General features: G+C 44.9%; 6 protein-coding genes across 6 annotated transcripts; 3 read left to right on the forward strand and 3 right to left on the reverse strand.

Moving 5' to 3' along the window:
• Positions 1-67: 67 nt before the first annotated feature.
• Positions 68-4848, reverse strand: TRIVIDRAFT_69678 (uncharacterized protein; the record flags this gene model as incomplete). The annotated part of the gene is made up of 7 exons (XM_014099581.1): positions 68-978; positions 1015-1751; positions 1804-3210; positions 3296-3494; positions 3565-4068; positions 4118-4493; positions 4549-4848. 7 exons carry the CDS (start codon positions 4846-4848, stop codon positions 68-70), a joined length of 4434 nt encoding a protein of 1477 aa, XP_013955056.1.
• Positions 4849-6236: 1388 nt separating this feature from the next.
• TRIVIDRAFT_223556 (uncharacterized protein) lies at positions 6237-6552 on the reverse strand (the record flags this gene model as incomplete). The annotated part of the gene is made up of 3 exons (XM_014099582.1): positions 6237-6365; positions 6424-6490; positions 6539-6552. The coding sequence occupies 3 exons, from the start codon at positions 6550-6552 to the stop codon at positions 6237-6239; spliced, it is 210 nt and encodes a 69-aa protein (XP_013955057.1).
• Positions 6553-8392: 1840 nt separating this feature from the next.
• TRIVIDRAFT_192541 (uncharacterized protein) lies at positions 8393-10444 on the forward strand (the record flags this gene model as incomplete). The annotated part of the gene is made up of 6 exons (XM_014099583.1): positions 8393-8452; positions 8716-8864; positions 8957-8974; positions 9044-9550; positions 9601-9834; positions 9895-10444. The coding sequence occupies 6 exons, from the start codon at positions 8393-8395 to the stop codon at positions 10442-10444; spliced, it is 1518 nt and encodes a 505-aa protein (XP_013955058.1).
• Positions 10445-11429: 985 nt separating this feature from the next.
• On the forward strand, positions 11430-13652 carry TRIVIDRAFT_223558 (uncharacterized protein; the record flags this gene model as incomplete). Its single annotated transcript, XM_014099584.1, has 4 exons — positions 11430-11702; positions 11763-12463; positions 12528-12735; positions 12855-13652. 4 exons carry the CDS (start codon positions 11430-11432, stop codon positions 13650-13652), a joined length of 1980 nt encoding a protein of 659 aa, XP_013955059.1.
• Positions 13653-14528: 876 nt separating this feature from the next.
• TRIVIDRAFT_50504 (uncharacterized protein) lies at positions 14529-15386 on the reverse strand (the record flags this gene model as incomplete). Its single annotated transcript, XM_014099585.1, has 1 exon — positions 14529-15386. The coding sequence occupies one exon, from the start codon at positions 15384-15386 to the stop codon at positions 14529-14531; it is 858 nt and encodes a 285-aa protein (XP_013955060.1).
• Positions 15387-16089: 703 nt separating this feature from the next.
• TRIVIDRAFT_216302 (uncharacterized protein) lies at positions 16090-16755 on the forward strand (the record flags this gene model as incomplete). The annotated part of the gene is made up of 1 exon (XM_014099586.1): positions 16090-16755. One exon carries the CDS (start codon positions 16128-16130, stop codon positions 16593-16595), a length of 468 nt encoding a protein of 155 aa, XP_013955061.1.
• Positions 16756-17123: the final 368 nt, after the last annotated feature.

Here is a 17123-nt window from a genome sequence, read left to right on the forward strand (position 1 = left end):
CATTTAATCACATGTTAAATTCGCTTTTGATATGAACTCTGGGAATCTACTCTTTAATTATTACACATTATAAACATTTTCTCTTTCCCCAAATCTTCTTCAACGGGTCCCTTCGCACATTTTTCGTAGAATGTTCATTCGTCGCTTGAATTGAGGATGTATCATCCGCGTTGGTAGTAGTTCGCCCAGGAGAACCGTGAACGTCTCCTACGTCTTGCATAGAAGATACGGCAAGCCTAGCATGAGGCATCTCATTATACGTATCCGCAGCTAATACATTGCCATTGTCGGTGGTTTGAGCGGAGGAACGTCCTTCGACTAGCCCAGGAAGTGCTGCATGTTCATTTCGACCACTTTCATTAACGGTTGTCTGGGTAGAAAAGCTTCGAATGTCTCTTTCAACCATCACCGGAAATGCTGCGGGTTCAGTCTTAGTAATCTTGCTCCAAGTATCTGCCGACTTATCCACGATAATCTGGATCGGTTCGTCCTCTTTGACTGATCTGATAACACTAACTTTCGCTGAGTCGGCGCCTTCGGAATTCGGAAGCCGTGTGAGAACCATAGATTCATCTCGGCCATCTCCGTTCCATAGATGAAGACTAGTTGTAAGGCCGGAGTTCACTACAGAGACATGCTTTGTAATGCCATTAGATCCTACAATCATGTTGCTGCTGGTCAATGGTTTTCCTTGTCCGGACATCACATTCGCCAGCGCCCAATCTTTCGTTGTGATTCTGTTTTCCTCCGGTGGTGCTACTGCAGAACCATCCAAGAGAAGCAATTGCTCATTATCTTTCTTCTCCTTGGGTTTAGGATGAAGACCCTCATCAGATATTCCTGTAGCCGATAGGGCAGACTGGATTGGGATGATCTCAGGACGTTGGCCACTCGGTGTCAGAATACAGGATTCGCCTGTTTCTGAACACGAGAGGAAAGCCACTTCATTCGCCCCATGGCCAACTTTTATTGATATACCTAGTGTAATTAGTATTTAACTAGGCAGGTACTCACGATGGAAATTAGCCTTACTCGTGTTAAAGTTCCAGACATACGTTCCTTTGGCAGAGGCATAGACTATGATAGGCAAGAACGGATGGAAGCACATCTCAAATTCTTTGTTGTCGCGATCCTCGTAATGTGTACTAATGCCTCTGGTCCAAAAAAGGCGCTCCGCGACTTCCGTCGTGTCCAAGTGAAGTTCGTTCAGGGATGACACCTTGATCTTGAACACTCTGAGATGAGCCGGAGAGGCTCGCTCTTGGGATGTATAGCATAAATTCTCCTCATAGTCGTCAAGATATATCCAATAGAGTGACACACGCCTCAGATGATCCGTATTATATCGCGAGAAATCTCTGTAGGTCAATTCTTCTTGGGGTTTCCCCCGGCTGTGGGACTCACGCTCTGTGTTACTGTCTGTCTTGCGTAAGGTGTTAAGTTCGATCGGCAGGTTGTGCGAAGTATATCGCAATTTATTCCCTTCAAGTTTGACATGGTAGAGATTTTTCATGACCGTAAAAAATCGGGAATCTCGGCTGACTGACATGGGAATTTGGACAGAGCCACAAAGCAACGTCTCACACAGCCGCGTCCACACATCGAATTCCGCAAGGGGTATTTCCAACGAAGCAACAATGTGCTGATCACTTAGCCGTCTGATATCATAGCGAACAACCCATCCATGAGAGAAAGATTTGTCTTCGCATAGCTTATCAGCCTGGGTCTTCTTATCGTGAAGCTCGAATTTCCTATTGATGGATCAGTTAAGTGGATAAATTCGCAACAACGCACAAGACATACTCTGAGGTATAAACACTTAAAATGGCATGGTGTAGCCCGTCAGAAGTCACTTGCGTGAGACGGTTGATTGGCTCTTTAGACAGCCCAGCCTTTTTAGATGGAGTCGGCACTAACGAACGAACGGAAATACCGCCATGTTTTGGAAGAAGGGGACTTGGTGTAAAGGCGGTAACTTCTTCCCAAATACTGGCAGGGTTATCCCGTAGAGTTCTTCCCCAATTGCTCTCCAGCTTCTCAAGGAAATAGCTGAATTCAACAGTTATCGTGCGAATATCGACTTCTGGATTTGATGAGGTGAATAATGTGCCCTTTTGTCCCCAAAGACGAAGAGACTTGGCATTTGGGGCTTCACCATAGGTATAACAGCCTTCGATATAGGCCATTAGCACTTTTGGCTGCGCGAAGAACTGCTCTAAAGCTGAGAATAGAAGCTGCAATTCGGGCTTTGCTTCTCCGTTGTCGCTACCCTGTATAGTGAGCTCCAGGTGGGATGTCCACCTGACCATAGCATAGTTGCTGAACGGAAAGGCTGACCAAAGATCATTGGGAACGGAATTATGCCCAAGTTTTCCGGAGAGAGGCTGAGATGGGACGCGATACGTCAGGTATTTAAGACACATCGTCGCCAACCGTGCGTGAGCGATAACTGGAGGTGGCGGAATTAACCCCTTGCTCGATGTTGATGTAGAATTGGCAAAGTATTCCTTTACCGATGCGTGGATAAATCGAAGTGGACGAAAAGTGTTCCCCAAGAACTCAATAGACTTTGGACTAAGCTCAACGAGTCCTCCGCAAGCCCTCACAATGACATCGTCAAATTCCGGTAACTTCCAATCCTCCTCCTCATTAGGCTTTGCGTCGAATGGGACGAGGCCGCTCTCAAGCTCCGCGGGTATCAGAGGACGCTTCCCATATGAGAGCCAGAGAAAGCTTTGGCCAGCAAGCCTGTGCATGGCCTTGTTACTTCCCTCAATGAGACGCAGGATTCGCTCATACATCACTTCCAAACCTTCCGGATTGTCCATCTCGCTAATTGCTTGCGTGCGTTGCGCAGGATAGAGTGCCGGCGAATTCAGATAAGTGACCATCAATCTAGCCCATAGAAACATACCGTCAGCCCGTCGTGCCAACATTTTGGCAACCTCTTTGTAGTCCAGCGACTTGGCCAGAAGACCTTCGTTCTTCATGTCTTTCAACGACTGTCGAAGATAGCGCTGAATATCGTCCTTATTCGATAAACCGATGCTGATTATTTGTAGACTCGAAATTCTCTTGGAAAGCCATGTTAAAGTCGGCCTACAAAATAAAGCCAGCCGGGTGGTCTGTTGAGCTGCAAGTAGCCTCAGCTTCTCAACAAGCTCTCTCGAATTTTCACACTCGTCGAGTCCGTCCAGCACGAGATAAATGCTGTCATCCGAGTGCAAACACAGCTCCATAAGGTCATCGATTTCTTTCTTCGTTTGCTGTCTTTTGACCGGGAGACTGAAAATACATGGCAAACTCGAGTGTTTCTCTTAATTGATCATCGTTTATCTTGTATTGTAGAATCTGAGAGAGCAATGCTCGATAGGCCGTCGAGGAGGTATTGGGGATAATCTCCTGGGTTGAGTTAAAAAAGAAATAGCAAACTGGATTTGACGACCTGAGCCCTTTCAGCTCCTGGATGGTGGATGCTGCTAGAACCGACTTTCCTGAGCCAGGATTGCCTTGGCTAGTTAGCATTGTAAAAAATTCATAGCGTTGAACCTAAACATTACGTACCACGCACCCATAAGCTTCCTCCGGAAGCCTTTTTGTCATCTTGCAGCCAAGCGCGGAAAATCGTGTGTTCATGGAGCCAGCTTGTGGTTCCTGGCATGCACTGAGATGCTACATCTTCGTATCTGTCTGCAAAGGGGGGTGGGTCCAGCCACTCGCGGGCTCGATGGAGAAATGTATCTGCCATTAAGTTAGCAAGAAGGCGGCGGTGAATATCTCTTCCGAATGGGGGTTTAGTACATCTTGCTTCCTTTTCGGCCATTTGTTCCAGTTTGCTCAGAGACTTGTCGAATTTGTCGCCTCTCTTCTTTGCCCTAGTACTCTCAGCCGCTGCTTCCAGCTTGTTGGCTTCTGCAATATCTTTTGCATCTTTTGACAACTTCAGATTTAGCAGTACAATCTCCATATTCATTCGCTCCTTAAGGTCTTTCATTCGTGATATGGCCTCATCGAATCGGAACGGTTGCCAAACCGCCTTGGCAACGACGCGCAGTGCGTTTTTCGATCCTAGTACACTTAATGGTATGCTCAGTCCTTGCGGCGTTACTATACTCACTTCCATCTGGATGGTAAAATATTCTGAATACACCCATCAAGAATTCAAGAATCTCTTCGAATATATCTTGCAGTAATACCTGAGTGCGTGGCGAGGACTTTGCGAGTTGTTCCAAATCCTCTTGAATCGCTGTCCGCGCTGCCACACTCAGCTCCTCCCTCATCTCACCCTTTTTCTCCTTCAGCTCGTTTTCACGCCATCCCTCTTGCATTCTCTTATTAAGTTCTTCATTAATTATATCTTCCATCTCTCGGTATCTTCTCCGTTCCAGCTCTTGAAAGAGGGAATTGAGTTTAGTTGTGTACTCAATTTCGGCTGCCAGCTTTTCAAGGCCAGAAGTTACCTTGTCCAAGAACTCATTGAATGTGATTCCAAGCTAATATTGTTAGATATTTAATTCGTTGCGAATCAATTTGTAGAGTCTAACACACGGCAATGACCACCCGAAGAGTGCCCCATAATGTCGCAGCATGCATCGGGTCGCATGAGACAAACACATCCATGGCGGTGAAGAACGGCTTCATCACCCGAATGAAGGTACCGAGTCGACGATTGCGAGTGTTCCACGCCGTTCCATAGTCTTTGAGACTCTCCAGCACCTTATCGCCGGTAGTGCACTCTCTGAATCTTTCCTGGTAGTCATCGGGGAGCGCTTCCACGAGGCGGCGCAACATCAACACGCTCTCCTGAGAGGAATGGGCGGCCGCCCCATGGCGCTGGTCGGTTGACATTATGGCATGAAGAGATGTGCTTCTCTATGAGAACAAAGAGAACAAAAACATACACAAGCCCGAAGGCGTTGAGTTATCGAGGTGGAAAGCTGAAGGCCTCATGAGAATACATATTTACGCGTGTTCATTCAGCCGCTTCGCCTCAGGAGGATCATATCGTCTCGTCGTGGCTCGACATTTTAGCACAGCCCCCAGATCAACCAAGCGACGAATAATGCCAAAGAGCATACAAAAAACGCCTTTCTCCACGTGGCCTTGCCAGCTTGACAAGGGCCCAACTACAAAGCGAGGGTGCGGCTGAAGGTTATTATCCAATCACCCGACCAGCTTTCAGACCATCCATTTTAATGTTGTTTTTATCCAAGGAGGCGCGATGCTCCTCTTAAATCGACACTAGGCTCGTGTTGTCGAACTGATCATATGTGGCGAACCTGAAACCCCCATGTAACATGGCAGCCTGCAGAGTTCATGGGCACGTAGGGATCAGCTACTTATTAGGTTAAAACATTAGTTGTGAAGGACTGACTTTCCACAATCCTTTATTTCATATGTATACAGGGAAAATACAGATATCTACGGGGTATCTCCTGTATCAATATATTGTATTTTAATATTTATTTTATTTATTTATTCAAAATATATTCTTTTTGACTGTATTATAGAGCCGCGGCACCCTGAGAATGTGAGACTGCAATGACTTGTGGTTGCGGCCCAACCTGTCCCCCAGCATAATAAACCGGAGATTTGTTTGAACTGTAGAACAAACCCATCTATGCTAATCACCCACATATTGAGACCAGCTTGTCACCAGCTGGCAACAACCAATTATCGACCGCCGATTAGCGAAGCCTTTAATTGGAGTAGGTCATCTTGATGCATTCCGTAGTACTCCATACTACAGGCCATTCATCGGCAAATTTAGCCAAGCCGTTGTATTGCAGGGATAGAATCCTACATGGGAGACTTTGAGCCAAGATAACTAATATCCGGCTATTCCCAGCTACAACCTACCACGCCTCACTGGTCCATCCCCCTAAGCTGGTATGTATAACTCTTTATTTAGCATTTTTATTGCAAACAGAATTATTATATCAAGCCTCGTTTAGAGAATCTAAAGGCGTGAGTTTGGCTGTAAATTTTTTGGAGGGGCATACGATAGCAATGTGGTTATCTGTCACCTAACAAGTCGTATCAGATTGATTAGAAAGCACCTAATAGTTTATGCAGAGCTGCAGGGCATGTCACGGGATGGTTACGGAATTGTTGTACTGTTTATTGAACACTAAGCTCATGAATTCAGTGCTTGGGCATAAATATCGGAGAGTACCATTGCGGGCTTAAGCTTTCGCCGTAATATATATCGTGTTAAACGGTGACATACACGTGCTCTAACGACCGATTCGGTTGAACAGGCTCTTGTTTGACATCATCATGTGGAACTCCTTCACCTTTGATTCATCGACGTCGACGACCTCCGTGACGTCTCCTTTTACGATCTCGACAACGTATCTTCCATTCTTTGAGAGTGGTAAGCTTCATGAGTCGGTTTGTAAGGGAAATCTCCAGACTAGTTACCTGGAAGCTCTTGACGGTGCCGATATAAGAACTGCCGTCGTCGACAGTGGCTGTTACTGAAGTTCCCCTAAATACCGTAAGAAAAAGTTAAGAGTGAAGAGGCAACCTCACATACTCTGCAAATGGCATGGTGGGGGTCTAATCTCTGTGATATATAGAAGCTAGATCTTTGGCAAATGCAGGAGAGAAGCGAGGATTCTGCGCTCTTTATATTTTCGATAGTACGCGTATCAATGCCTCCGCTTTCTTAGGAAACCTTTCAGCCGTGATACATCATCTAACTAAGATCAATGTAGCTCTGTCCTATCGAGATGCATATATAGTACCGGTCTAAGTGTGGCCTTGCATGCATGTGGGGTTTTACGAGCTCAGGGTGAAGAAAGACTTTACGACGTGCTTGACAAGGTAATATATAAACAAATAAAACACACACACGAATTATAAATTACCTCTTGACCCCCATTTAATGCCCGAGTCAAAGATATCCCATGCCTGTCTTGACCTTGAGCGATATTCACAGTAGCAGTACATTGAAGATATGCCTCACAAAGATGGATGAGCCAATTGTTGTGAGAGCTTCAAACTTACACATTCAGCTACTTGGAGCGGGGTAATCACTAAAGTTGTTTGTCGCATGGAGCTAAAACACTTAGCAATTGGCACAGCCGCATTAATAATACGTGTGTGCTAGCCCCCTGACTTCGAAATCTGCAAACTGGAATAGCAATTCAGGTATCAAATGCGGCACATAATACTGTCTAACTAAGCCCGTACCCCGACCATTGGGTAATTATTAATGGCCAATCATCTATCTTTGATTGATATTGAGACGACTTGTTGAAACTGATCCAGCTGATCTATGCCATTGGTCTCTCGTATTTTCCAAGAGGTATCCGCAGCAAATAGAACAGAGTATATCATCTAGAAAGATAAAATATTTTTATATATGACTAGGTAAGACAATTTCAGCCTTTGGATGACTCAACACCAAATACTTTCCGGACGAACTACTTAGATTGGGTTGACCACTTGGAAACAATTAACGAACGCGTACCGTTGGCGCCAAGCCTAATAATCATCGATCGTGGTAAGCTAACAGATAAGAATTAAATGTTATGTATTCCACTTGACTCTCCAAAAGAAAACTGTCGAGCTTATTTGCCAGATCTCATTGTTAAGAAATACTTGATATGAGATTTACAGAATGAAAAGTGAGTCTATTACATTCACGTATATCCGTGATGATGGCTCATCTATTTACCCTCGACTGCCAATCTCATTGCGCTCAGAAGTTCTAGAAGAAGTCTGCTTCCAGTTGCCCAGTATATATATTGAGAAAATAGCAGCTCGACTCTTCTCCATTCTAGATACTCGATTTTGCTGCCTTTTGCTAAGCTCGGTATGCCTTTTAGGGGACTAGGAGGGTCTATCTTAACAGCCTACAACATTTGAGGAGCAAACTGCTCTTCCGTGCATGTATATTTAGACTTGGTCTGAACTTAACGCTCAGGAAGGTAACGAAAAACTTCATGTTTTTAAGTAATACCTGTCAGCGCTAACGACGCCATATGTATTGTCCCTTGAGTGATAATTTTATGCGAAAACGAGCTCGGATTGGGACGTCTAAAAATAATTGAATGCCACTACACGTATGTTTTGCTCGAACAATCTGACTTCTATAGTATTGAAGATCAACGCCATACATTGTCATTGAAAAGTGCCGCAGCTTCGTGTTATTCGCCTGAGCGAATGATGGCTGTACACAAACTCTTGTCTCACCCTACAAATCAATTGAGTATGCCATGTATAATTAAGAGAACGTTATATAGCTATACAAAGTCTCATAACTAAGCCTAGTAAATAAATCGAATCGGGGGTGCTGCATATTGACATCCCTTCTACTGGGGTCGACGGAATTCGATGCTAAAATGGAAGAGCCGGATATCCAGAGTTTAGTCTCCGGATAAGTATGGGTACTATAACCCCGGATAAGCGCTTTTTTGCGGCGTTGACTCATATCGGTGTAGCGGTAAGTTCTCCGTTCAGACGCTAATAAACGTTTGACTTTTTTTTAAGCTTCTGCATTGGCTTCACCATTAAACTTGGCTTGAGAAAAGAAAGTCGTCAAGAAAGCCCAATATGTCACAAACAACTGAGATTCCCCTTACAAGGTTAAGAAGTGCCTCTGACTTCATATCTCCGGCGGATACAATTCACCCCGTGTCCTTGGCAGCAGCACCACCAGGAGAAGCTGAAATCGCGCCGATATTACCTCCGACGGCGGATGAACAGACCTTAATTTTGTCGAATGGACGAACTGTCATTGTTATCGCGGCGCTCTCGGCCGTCAATTTCCTGAGTAGCTTAAGTACTGGCCTCTTAACCATTGGCCTTCCACGAATGGCATTGGACATTGGTTTGCCAGAGTACCTGATAGCATGGTGAGGATAACCCTAGTCTAGATGTTATTGCTTTTCTTTTCTGGGGAAGAAATCTAAATCAATCATGGGTATTGAACTGACACTTTTTTCAGGCCATCATCAGTATATGCGTAAGTCATTTTGTCCTTAGTGGGCAGTCTTCATATGCGTAAGTCGCATTGCTAAACACCCACTCGCAGATTGACAAGTGGTTGTTGCCTAATCATTGCCGGATCCATCGCAGACACTGTTGGGAACCGTATTATCAACTTGATCGGCTGCCTCTTCCTCGGCTGCTTCATGGTAGCATGTGGGCTTAGTAGGACTGGCATCGAATTGATCATGTTCCGCTCTTTCCAAGGCATTGCCGTATCCCTCTGTTTGCCCACCTCTATCGCCATTGTTGCTGGCATTACAAAAAGTGGGCGCCAACGGAATATTGGATTTTCTTGCCTAGGGTTTGTGCAACCATTGGGCTTCTCTCTTGGCCTAGTGCTCGGCGGAGTTCTCTTGGATACAGTAGGTTGGAGAATGGGATGGTACCTGTGTGGTGGGATAACATTGGTTCTATTTTTCATCAGCTTGTGGGCTTTGCCAATGGGCAAAAAACTTGAAGGTGGAATTTTACTAAGACTCAAGCGAGACATTGATTGGATTGGCACAGTCTTATCGTCTACCTCTCTAGGACTTCTCTCATATGTTCTTGGGTAAGTCTCATCTCTTTAGAATGCCATTGTCAACATAGTAACTTTTATAGGGCACTCTCGAGTGATTTATCCAACATCACAATCCCGGGGAACATTGCAGCGCTCATCATTAGTGTACTGCTTATCCCTGCTTTCATCCTTTGGCAACGAAGACAAGAAAGAGGACAAAGACCAACCTTAATTCCCAACTCGCTGTGGAAAAATAGAATATTCACTACTGTCTGCCTCTTGGTCATATTTTCTTACGCCGTTGTAAACGCCATGGAGTTTTTCTGCAGTCTCTTGTAAGTTTTCTCATTCTCAGAGAGAGTCCACCTTCACCACACTAAACAAATGATTCACAGCTTCCAAAATGTTCAACAGCTCTCTGCGCTCCAAGCATCGATACGGATTCTTCCGAGCCTTGTTGTGGGGTCATTGGTCCAAGTCTCAACCGGCCTACTAATCCACAGAATTCCCGCCTTTTATCTTCTTCTCTCGTCCGTGATACTGAGCGCTGGAGCACCACTCCTAATGGCAACTATAAAGGTGCATGAACCATATTGGTTCAACGCCTTCTTCGCACAGCTTGTTTCGCCAATCAGTGCAGATATCCTCTTCACTGTTGGCCTACTTGTCGTCTCCGATGTCTTTCCGGCTCGCACACAAGCATTAGCAGGAGCGGTCTTCAATACTGTTGCTCAGTTCGGTACTTCGATTGGTCTAACGATCATGGCGGTCATTTCGGCGTCCGTTACAAAAAGCTCCAAGTTACAGGACAAGAACTCGCCGGATGCGCTCATGATGGGATACCGTGCGAGCTTTTGGGCCGCTTTTGCGTGGATGGGCATGGCATGTTTTATTGGTGGCTTTGGATTGAGGCGGATGGGAATGGTTGGGCTGAAGAGAGACTAGTTCGACTACCTCTGAGAACTGAAATGTATATGCTCGAGCAATTTGAGTACGTTTTGTTACCGCTCACCAGCTCGTAGTTCTGGCGGGCTGTGACTAGTTCCTGGGTTGTTAGTCTCCCACAGAGCCTCGACAAAACTGGCCCAATAGGGAATTGCATCGTAGCCAATCCCGGGGAACGGCCAATATGCAACCAGTGTATCACTTCAATAGCTGCGACTTTGGTTTACACTTCATTACTACCTCCGAAAAGCTAAGATGGAGACTATTGTAGATACCAATGCCAGATAGGCCGGTAACAAATTATAGATCTGAGTTATTTGATTTCAGTACATTTTACTTTTTCATGAGTTCCTTGGTTGCCCAACGTGGTGCTAGATAATAATTCGTTGACAGGTGCGAACTATGTGCCATTACCCACATAAATGAACATTAGCCGGCGCACATACGTTTACGGGATGATCCCAGCTTGGAGCCAATGTAACTTCGCTGGACATCGTATAAGTGTATCTTGGAGATCTCTCACTGTAAATGCAGATTTTTTTTTTTTTTTCGATTTGATGTATTCGTGAGCAAGCGGTTGTTGAAACTGGAACTCGCAATATGCTGTATTATTTGGAGGATATGGTTCCACGATGTATCACGAGGCAGCACGGTCAGATGATTTGGAGGGTACTGTGTCACGCAATGTCGCAATTCGGGTTTGTAAAGATTATGTGTCTGGCTCAAGAGGCTTGCCTTTGCTTTGTCCACTTTGTGTCACTGAGGTCAGACTCACGAGGCTAGGTTATTTTCGCTTTGTCCGCTTTGTGTCATTGAGGCCAGACTGATGAGGCTTATTGTTTTTCTTTGTCCGCTTTGTGTCGCTGCGGTCAGACTGCCGGAGCCTTTCTATATATTAGGGGGGTTTGCCGTTCAAGTTCAGACTGTCAAAATACAACCATCTTATTCCTCATTCAAATCATTGAAGTCATCGGAATGAAGCATCATGACGGGCCGCATCGCTTCTGCCGTGGATCTCTGTCGAGAGTCATTTGAGGAAGCTAGCAAAGTTCTCCGAGCATATGAGAGGAATAATTCGATTAACGAGCGAGTTAAACATGAGAGTGATCGATTCCAATCTTGGACAAAACAAAATGGCGCGCATAAGCTCAACATGGGCTCACTGGATGAGAAGCTAAGAGACTCAGCACATCTTCGTGACGTTGTCATTGACTGTCTTGAGCACCTCGCCAGTACCTTGATGAGAATTTCTCAGCTTGTAAGTGTTTCAAGTCTTATCATTGAGTGATGAGGTGAGCTAGGCTCATATGATTACAAGGCGTCCTCATCTCTGCATGAACAAGATTCAATACTGAAGCAATATGCGGGTGGCTCTGTTGAAGCAACACGTAATTCAGTCGAAATCTCTGATGCCGAGTTTTCGGATGAAGAACTGCTTAAGGACACAGATCAGGTTGAAATGCTTTGCAGGAGTATCGCTCACACAACAACCAATCTCACAAAGCTTAGTGTCACGTTCCATAATCCAGTACCCATTGACCGTTATAGAAAAGCTGCGAAAGTTGACATATACGACTTTGAGAAACGGGACAGGGAATACGTCGACTCGGTCTTCCCCATATTGAGCCCAACTTTAAAGGAGAGGATGGTTCAATCCATCCTTTCTCGTCGAAGATTCTTGCAATATTGCAAGGTCCATCATTTAAAACTTGCGGGGGGCTTTGTGGTCAATACCGAAACAAATGATAGGTCTGAAGAGAGTATCAAGACTTTTGAAAACTACTCTGAGACTACAGCGTCACGACCCCCTGATATCGATGATTTTAACGATCCAGAGGCACCAAAGCAATACATTAATACAGATATAGAAGACCTTCACTCCATAACTTCGTACGCATCAGATACAAACGATTCGTCGAGACCATGCCTTCCAGCACCACCGCATGAGCTCGGTGTAGAACCTTTCCCGTGTCCTTATTGCTATCTATATATTAGCCCTAAAACTACGAAAGAATGGAGGTACGCAATCAAAGTTCAAATTTTCTCCGATAACATGGAACCTATCATTTAACGAAGTTTACAGGGATCACGTAGCCAGTGACCTGCAGCCTTACATTTGTACTTTTGAGGATTGTAGGAACCCAGATGAACTGTATGGCTCTCGAAGTAAATGGTTCGAGCATGAGCAAACTCACCACAGACAGTCTCTAGCTTGCATTCAAAACCAGTGTCTGGCATCCTTTAGCACATTCCAAGACTTTGAAACTCACTTAAGCCGGGACCATAAGGAGGTATATCCACCTCTTTCACAAGCTTCCATAGCTCGATTATCAAGAAAGCTCCCTGAAGACTATAAAACAACATGTCCATTTTGTGGCGATGAGATCAAGTCGCCAAAACTCGTTCAAAGGCACATCGGCGACCATCAGCTGCAGATGGCCTGTGGGTCTCCAGATACTATTATTGGGACCATGGCAACGAAGATGAAGAAGACGATAACGACGTTACCCCAGTGGATTTTATCAAACCTACTAGTGACCCAATGGAGAATTGTGAGGTCGCTGAAAAGAAAAATTTACGGCACAATAGTATCACGAGCCCAAATAATGTCGACAAGCTTTACCGCAAGAACTCTTGGTTTTTTACAAGGCGTCTACTAGATATCAACGGGCCGGCCAAGTTGGGGTCACTCATTGAGGATCCTCTAGACCCGGAAACAGTTCTAGTACCGCCAATCACGGATGTGGTACCTTTGAATGTCCCACAAGCTCAAGAGACCAATGATGTTAATCTAGAGGAGCGGTCAACCAAATCCTGGTCTTTCGGGGTCAGTTTTAGGAAGATCCTTGGGTGGAAAATTGAAAAGAGCACGTCAAAGCGACATAGCCTAGAGGTTGAAAAGCTCGAGCGCGTCGTTTTTTCACCAACAGAAGAGTATATTTCAATGTTGGTTAAGGCATTACCACCATCAAAGAAACACCAGTTCCGAGTACGAAACAGGCCATTCTATGTCCTTACCGGTGTTATGGTAGGGAAAGGCCTTAAGTTCAACTCAATAATGAGGAATGCAACGAGCTCTTCCAAAAATTCTGATCTCGATTTCCTACAGACATGGGCAGAATCGCAAATAGAAGGGAGAAACGGTGAATGTTTTGAAGGCGATGGCATTATTGGATACCGCCTGACCAAAGTCCAGATCCGGGGTTGAAGTGGTAAAACTGATGTCCCAAGGCATCAAGAATGTGCATAATTTTAGTTAAACTAATATCAATTGAAGCATATTCCTATTTCCCTTCATATTATCTATGTAGTTTGTTGACGAATATGAAAATTGGTACACAGATTGTGTTATACACGGCAATAAGCCTCTTCTCGTCTAATAACCGGGTCAATTCATCTTTTAACCCCAAGGAATGTAATCCCATATATCTTCCGTTTATGAAGGGTCGCGTTCTAATTGAAAAAGTACAAGGTCACTGACCTTAGTTCTCTGTTATAATAGTCTTTGCTTTTAAAAGCTGGTCAATTTTGCTGTGGGAGCTGCCGGGCCACTTGCACACTTCGTATCGAATCTTACAACTGGTTCACATTCTCTTGATTAGGTCTATAACCTACTCAGCTGAGCGAGTAAGTTGATCCCACCAGTACCCATCTTCCAGACCACAGGTGTGCGAGGGGTAGCTTTGGTGCATGCCTTGGCTCTGCAGAACTAAATTGTGAATGGCCAATGGATCAATATCGTCAACTCGGACTCGCGTTATTCCAACCAGGTATTGGCAAATCTGAGACGATCTAAGTTTCCATAGTTGAGGGACACGGATGAGTGAGTAGGTGTCAAGCAGAAAAATTCTTTCACGAAATCTCAAATGTAAAATTGAATAATATTTTTTTGGAAGTGGTGGGAAGCGACACCTACCATGCATATCTTGATAGTGTCCGAGAGTCAATAGAGAGCACAGATCTTAGCCTTTAGAATGAGAAACGACAATGTGGGAATACGGATATGATCCGCTTCATAAAAGACCAATGCGCTTCCTCGTAATAAATAATGAGCTTTCCATAAGCTAATATTTGACTATTCAAATCACGCCAGATATTTCCCAAACCAATTAATGGCCTGTGCCGCTGCGTGCATAGCGGCCCCGTCTTCGATTGTCCTCTTTGGATCAGCTCGTACAGCGAATCCATGTTTGCAGCCGTTGTAAGTCTTTACTTCGAAATCGTCAGAATTCCTTCCATAAACTTCCTTCAAGCTGGACTCAATACTCTCGATCTTATCCTTGGATAACACCATGTCAAGATCTCCAACAGCGAAACTGATGGGGACTCTGAACTTATTGGCAGCGGCTGAAAAGTCTTCTGGTGCTTTGAGGCCAGCAGGATGAGCCACAAAGTGAGCATCGAATAAGGGAACGTTTCCGCCTTCTTCAGCCGGCTCCGCAGTGAGTTTAGTCGAGTGCATCCCACCCCAGCAGAACCCGGCGATACCAAGTTTAGCATCTGTTGGCAAGGAGGCTTTGACGTCGCGAGAGAACCTGAGCAGTTTAGGAAATGCATTCCGCGTACGGACTGCAAACGGGGCGAAAATGGCCGCTGCTCGAAATGCAGCTCCCGCTCTCTTCGTCTGGCCTGTCAAGTCTAACAAGCCAACTGGTGTCGATAGGGAGTCAAACAGCTCTATCGCTGAGAGAGGCGCCCCGCCTCCTGGAATAACGCTGGGCATAAGAACCAAGCATCCGGTATCGGCAGCATATTTGTCTGCCAGCAGCTTGTTATTCACAAGGTTGAAGCCAAATACATCGGTGATAAAGATGATTTTCGAGCTTGATGCAATGCCTTTCTCGGGGGTGGCGACATATGTTAGGACATGGTGAATTGTCTCCTCTTTGCCTTTGGGTGTTCCCTCATGAATAGTTCCTTTGAAACAGTCCGGGCAAGACATGTTGCGAATATATAAAAATATTTTTAAGTCATAAGCTCAATGGGATTATTAGTTATTGAGACTATTCATGCCAAGCTCTACATAAACCCTTATATAATTCTAAGCATTCCGGACATAACGGTTACAGTTTACCGAGCTGAAATAACACCAATATCTTCTTGGAGATATATCGACTGTTTTTTCTTATAGTTGATAATATGGATGGATGAATCTAATAAGACACTATCGTTTTCGGCGGCCCTCGGCAACCAGAAGAATTCCGAAATCTCCTCATGTCAGCAATCGGTATCGGTACTAACAACATTGCGACGAATCGGGATGACCTAAGATCTGACAGGCGCTCGAATTGGCCGCGTAGACACGGCGAAAGACCGACCGAAGGACCAATCAAAAGCCAGATCTACCTTGGCAAGTTAACCTTACTGAATAGTTACCGATTTTCACGGCATTTTCGCCAGAAACGAGCCCTAGCTTACCAAATGATTAGTTGTTTCCTGCCAGATTCAGTAGCCGTTGGTCGATATGCCACGATGTTTCTTAAACTCCGATGGCAATTCGGAATTTTTTTAGCAGCTTAAGCCTCAAATTTTTCTATGCTCTTGTACGATAAATAGTGATCAATTGCCTGCCTCTGTGAGTTTTGCAGCATCCTACTCTCTATCTTGATTTGAGTAACAAATTTTCACTTCTAGAATATCTGGCCTCTACACCTCCTTTTAATTCTCAAATAACAAGAACAAAATGAAGTTTCTACTCTATCTCGGCGCACTCACCGCCACGCTCCCTTCTGTTCTCGGCTCAGAAGATACCTCACGAAAGGCCATCCCTGCTTGTCCTCCTCGACCGGCCACTCCAGAAGAGCAGGAAAGGATCTTCCACGCCTTTACCAACGAGTTCTATGTTCAAAAGAACATCCCCGAGGCATTTGACAACTACGTTTGGATTGATTACATTCAGCACAATCCTTCTATCGGGCAGGGTCGAGACGCCGCCGTGGCCGCCCTCTCCAAGAACCCAAAGGTCAACAACACCATTGTACACCAAACATTCACCAACAACACTGGTTTTGTACACCACTATGAATTCACTACTCCTCCAATTAAGATTATGGATGCGTATCGAATGAACGGAAGCTGTATTGTAGAGCACTGGGATGTTATTGCAAGCCTGACTCTTGCCGAGATTGACCCTACCCCATTATCAAGCTAGGTCCTAGGCACGGCATTAGGGTAATATTATGAGTGTGGGCCTAGGACGGGATTTTCTCTTGTGTATCGAAGGATTTCTTTCTACCTTATTTGGAACTCTGTATCTACCCCTTATTACAGGTATCTATATGTTGAATCTATATATACATGTATATGATGCGTTTAATATTCTGCTATCAATTTACTGGCTCTAATTCGGTGATTTGGAATCATACTTCTTTTTGAGGGTCACTGCGGCTATATAGACTATCGCCGTTGGACTTGTGCTTTGACTTCCATAACAATACAAGTGTAAACCTCGGCAGACAACCAACCCTGCGCGGGCTTAGTTGCCAACCCTAGTAATAAAAGTATCATCCAAGGCCCGAATCCTTCGTGTGGCAGTCAATACAACTTAATTAAGGGGAAGGCGGGAGGCTATCATATCTCATGTTTAGCCTAGACAGATATCTTGGCAGCTTTAGGCATCATTCGACGAACTCGGAATGGAGACAACTAAGAGCATGAGAAGCGAAATGTACCTCAGTTG

The sequence above is a fragment of the Trichoderma virens genome (assembly GCF_000170995.1).
Source record: "Trichoderma virens Gv29-8 chromosome Unknown TRIVIscaffold_77, whole genome shotgun sequence".
In the NCBI taxonomy this organism is placed as follows: Eukaryota; Fungi; Ascomycota; class Sordariomycetes; order Hypocreales; family Hypocreaceae; genus Trichoderma; species Trichoderma virens.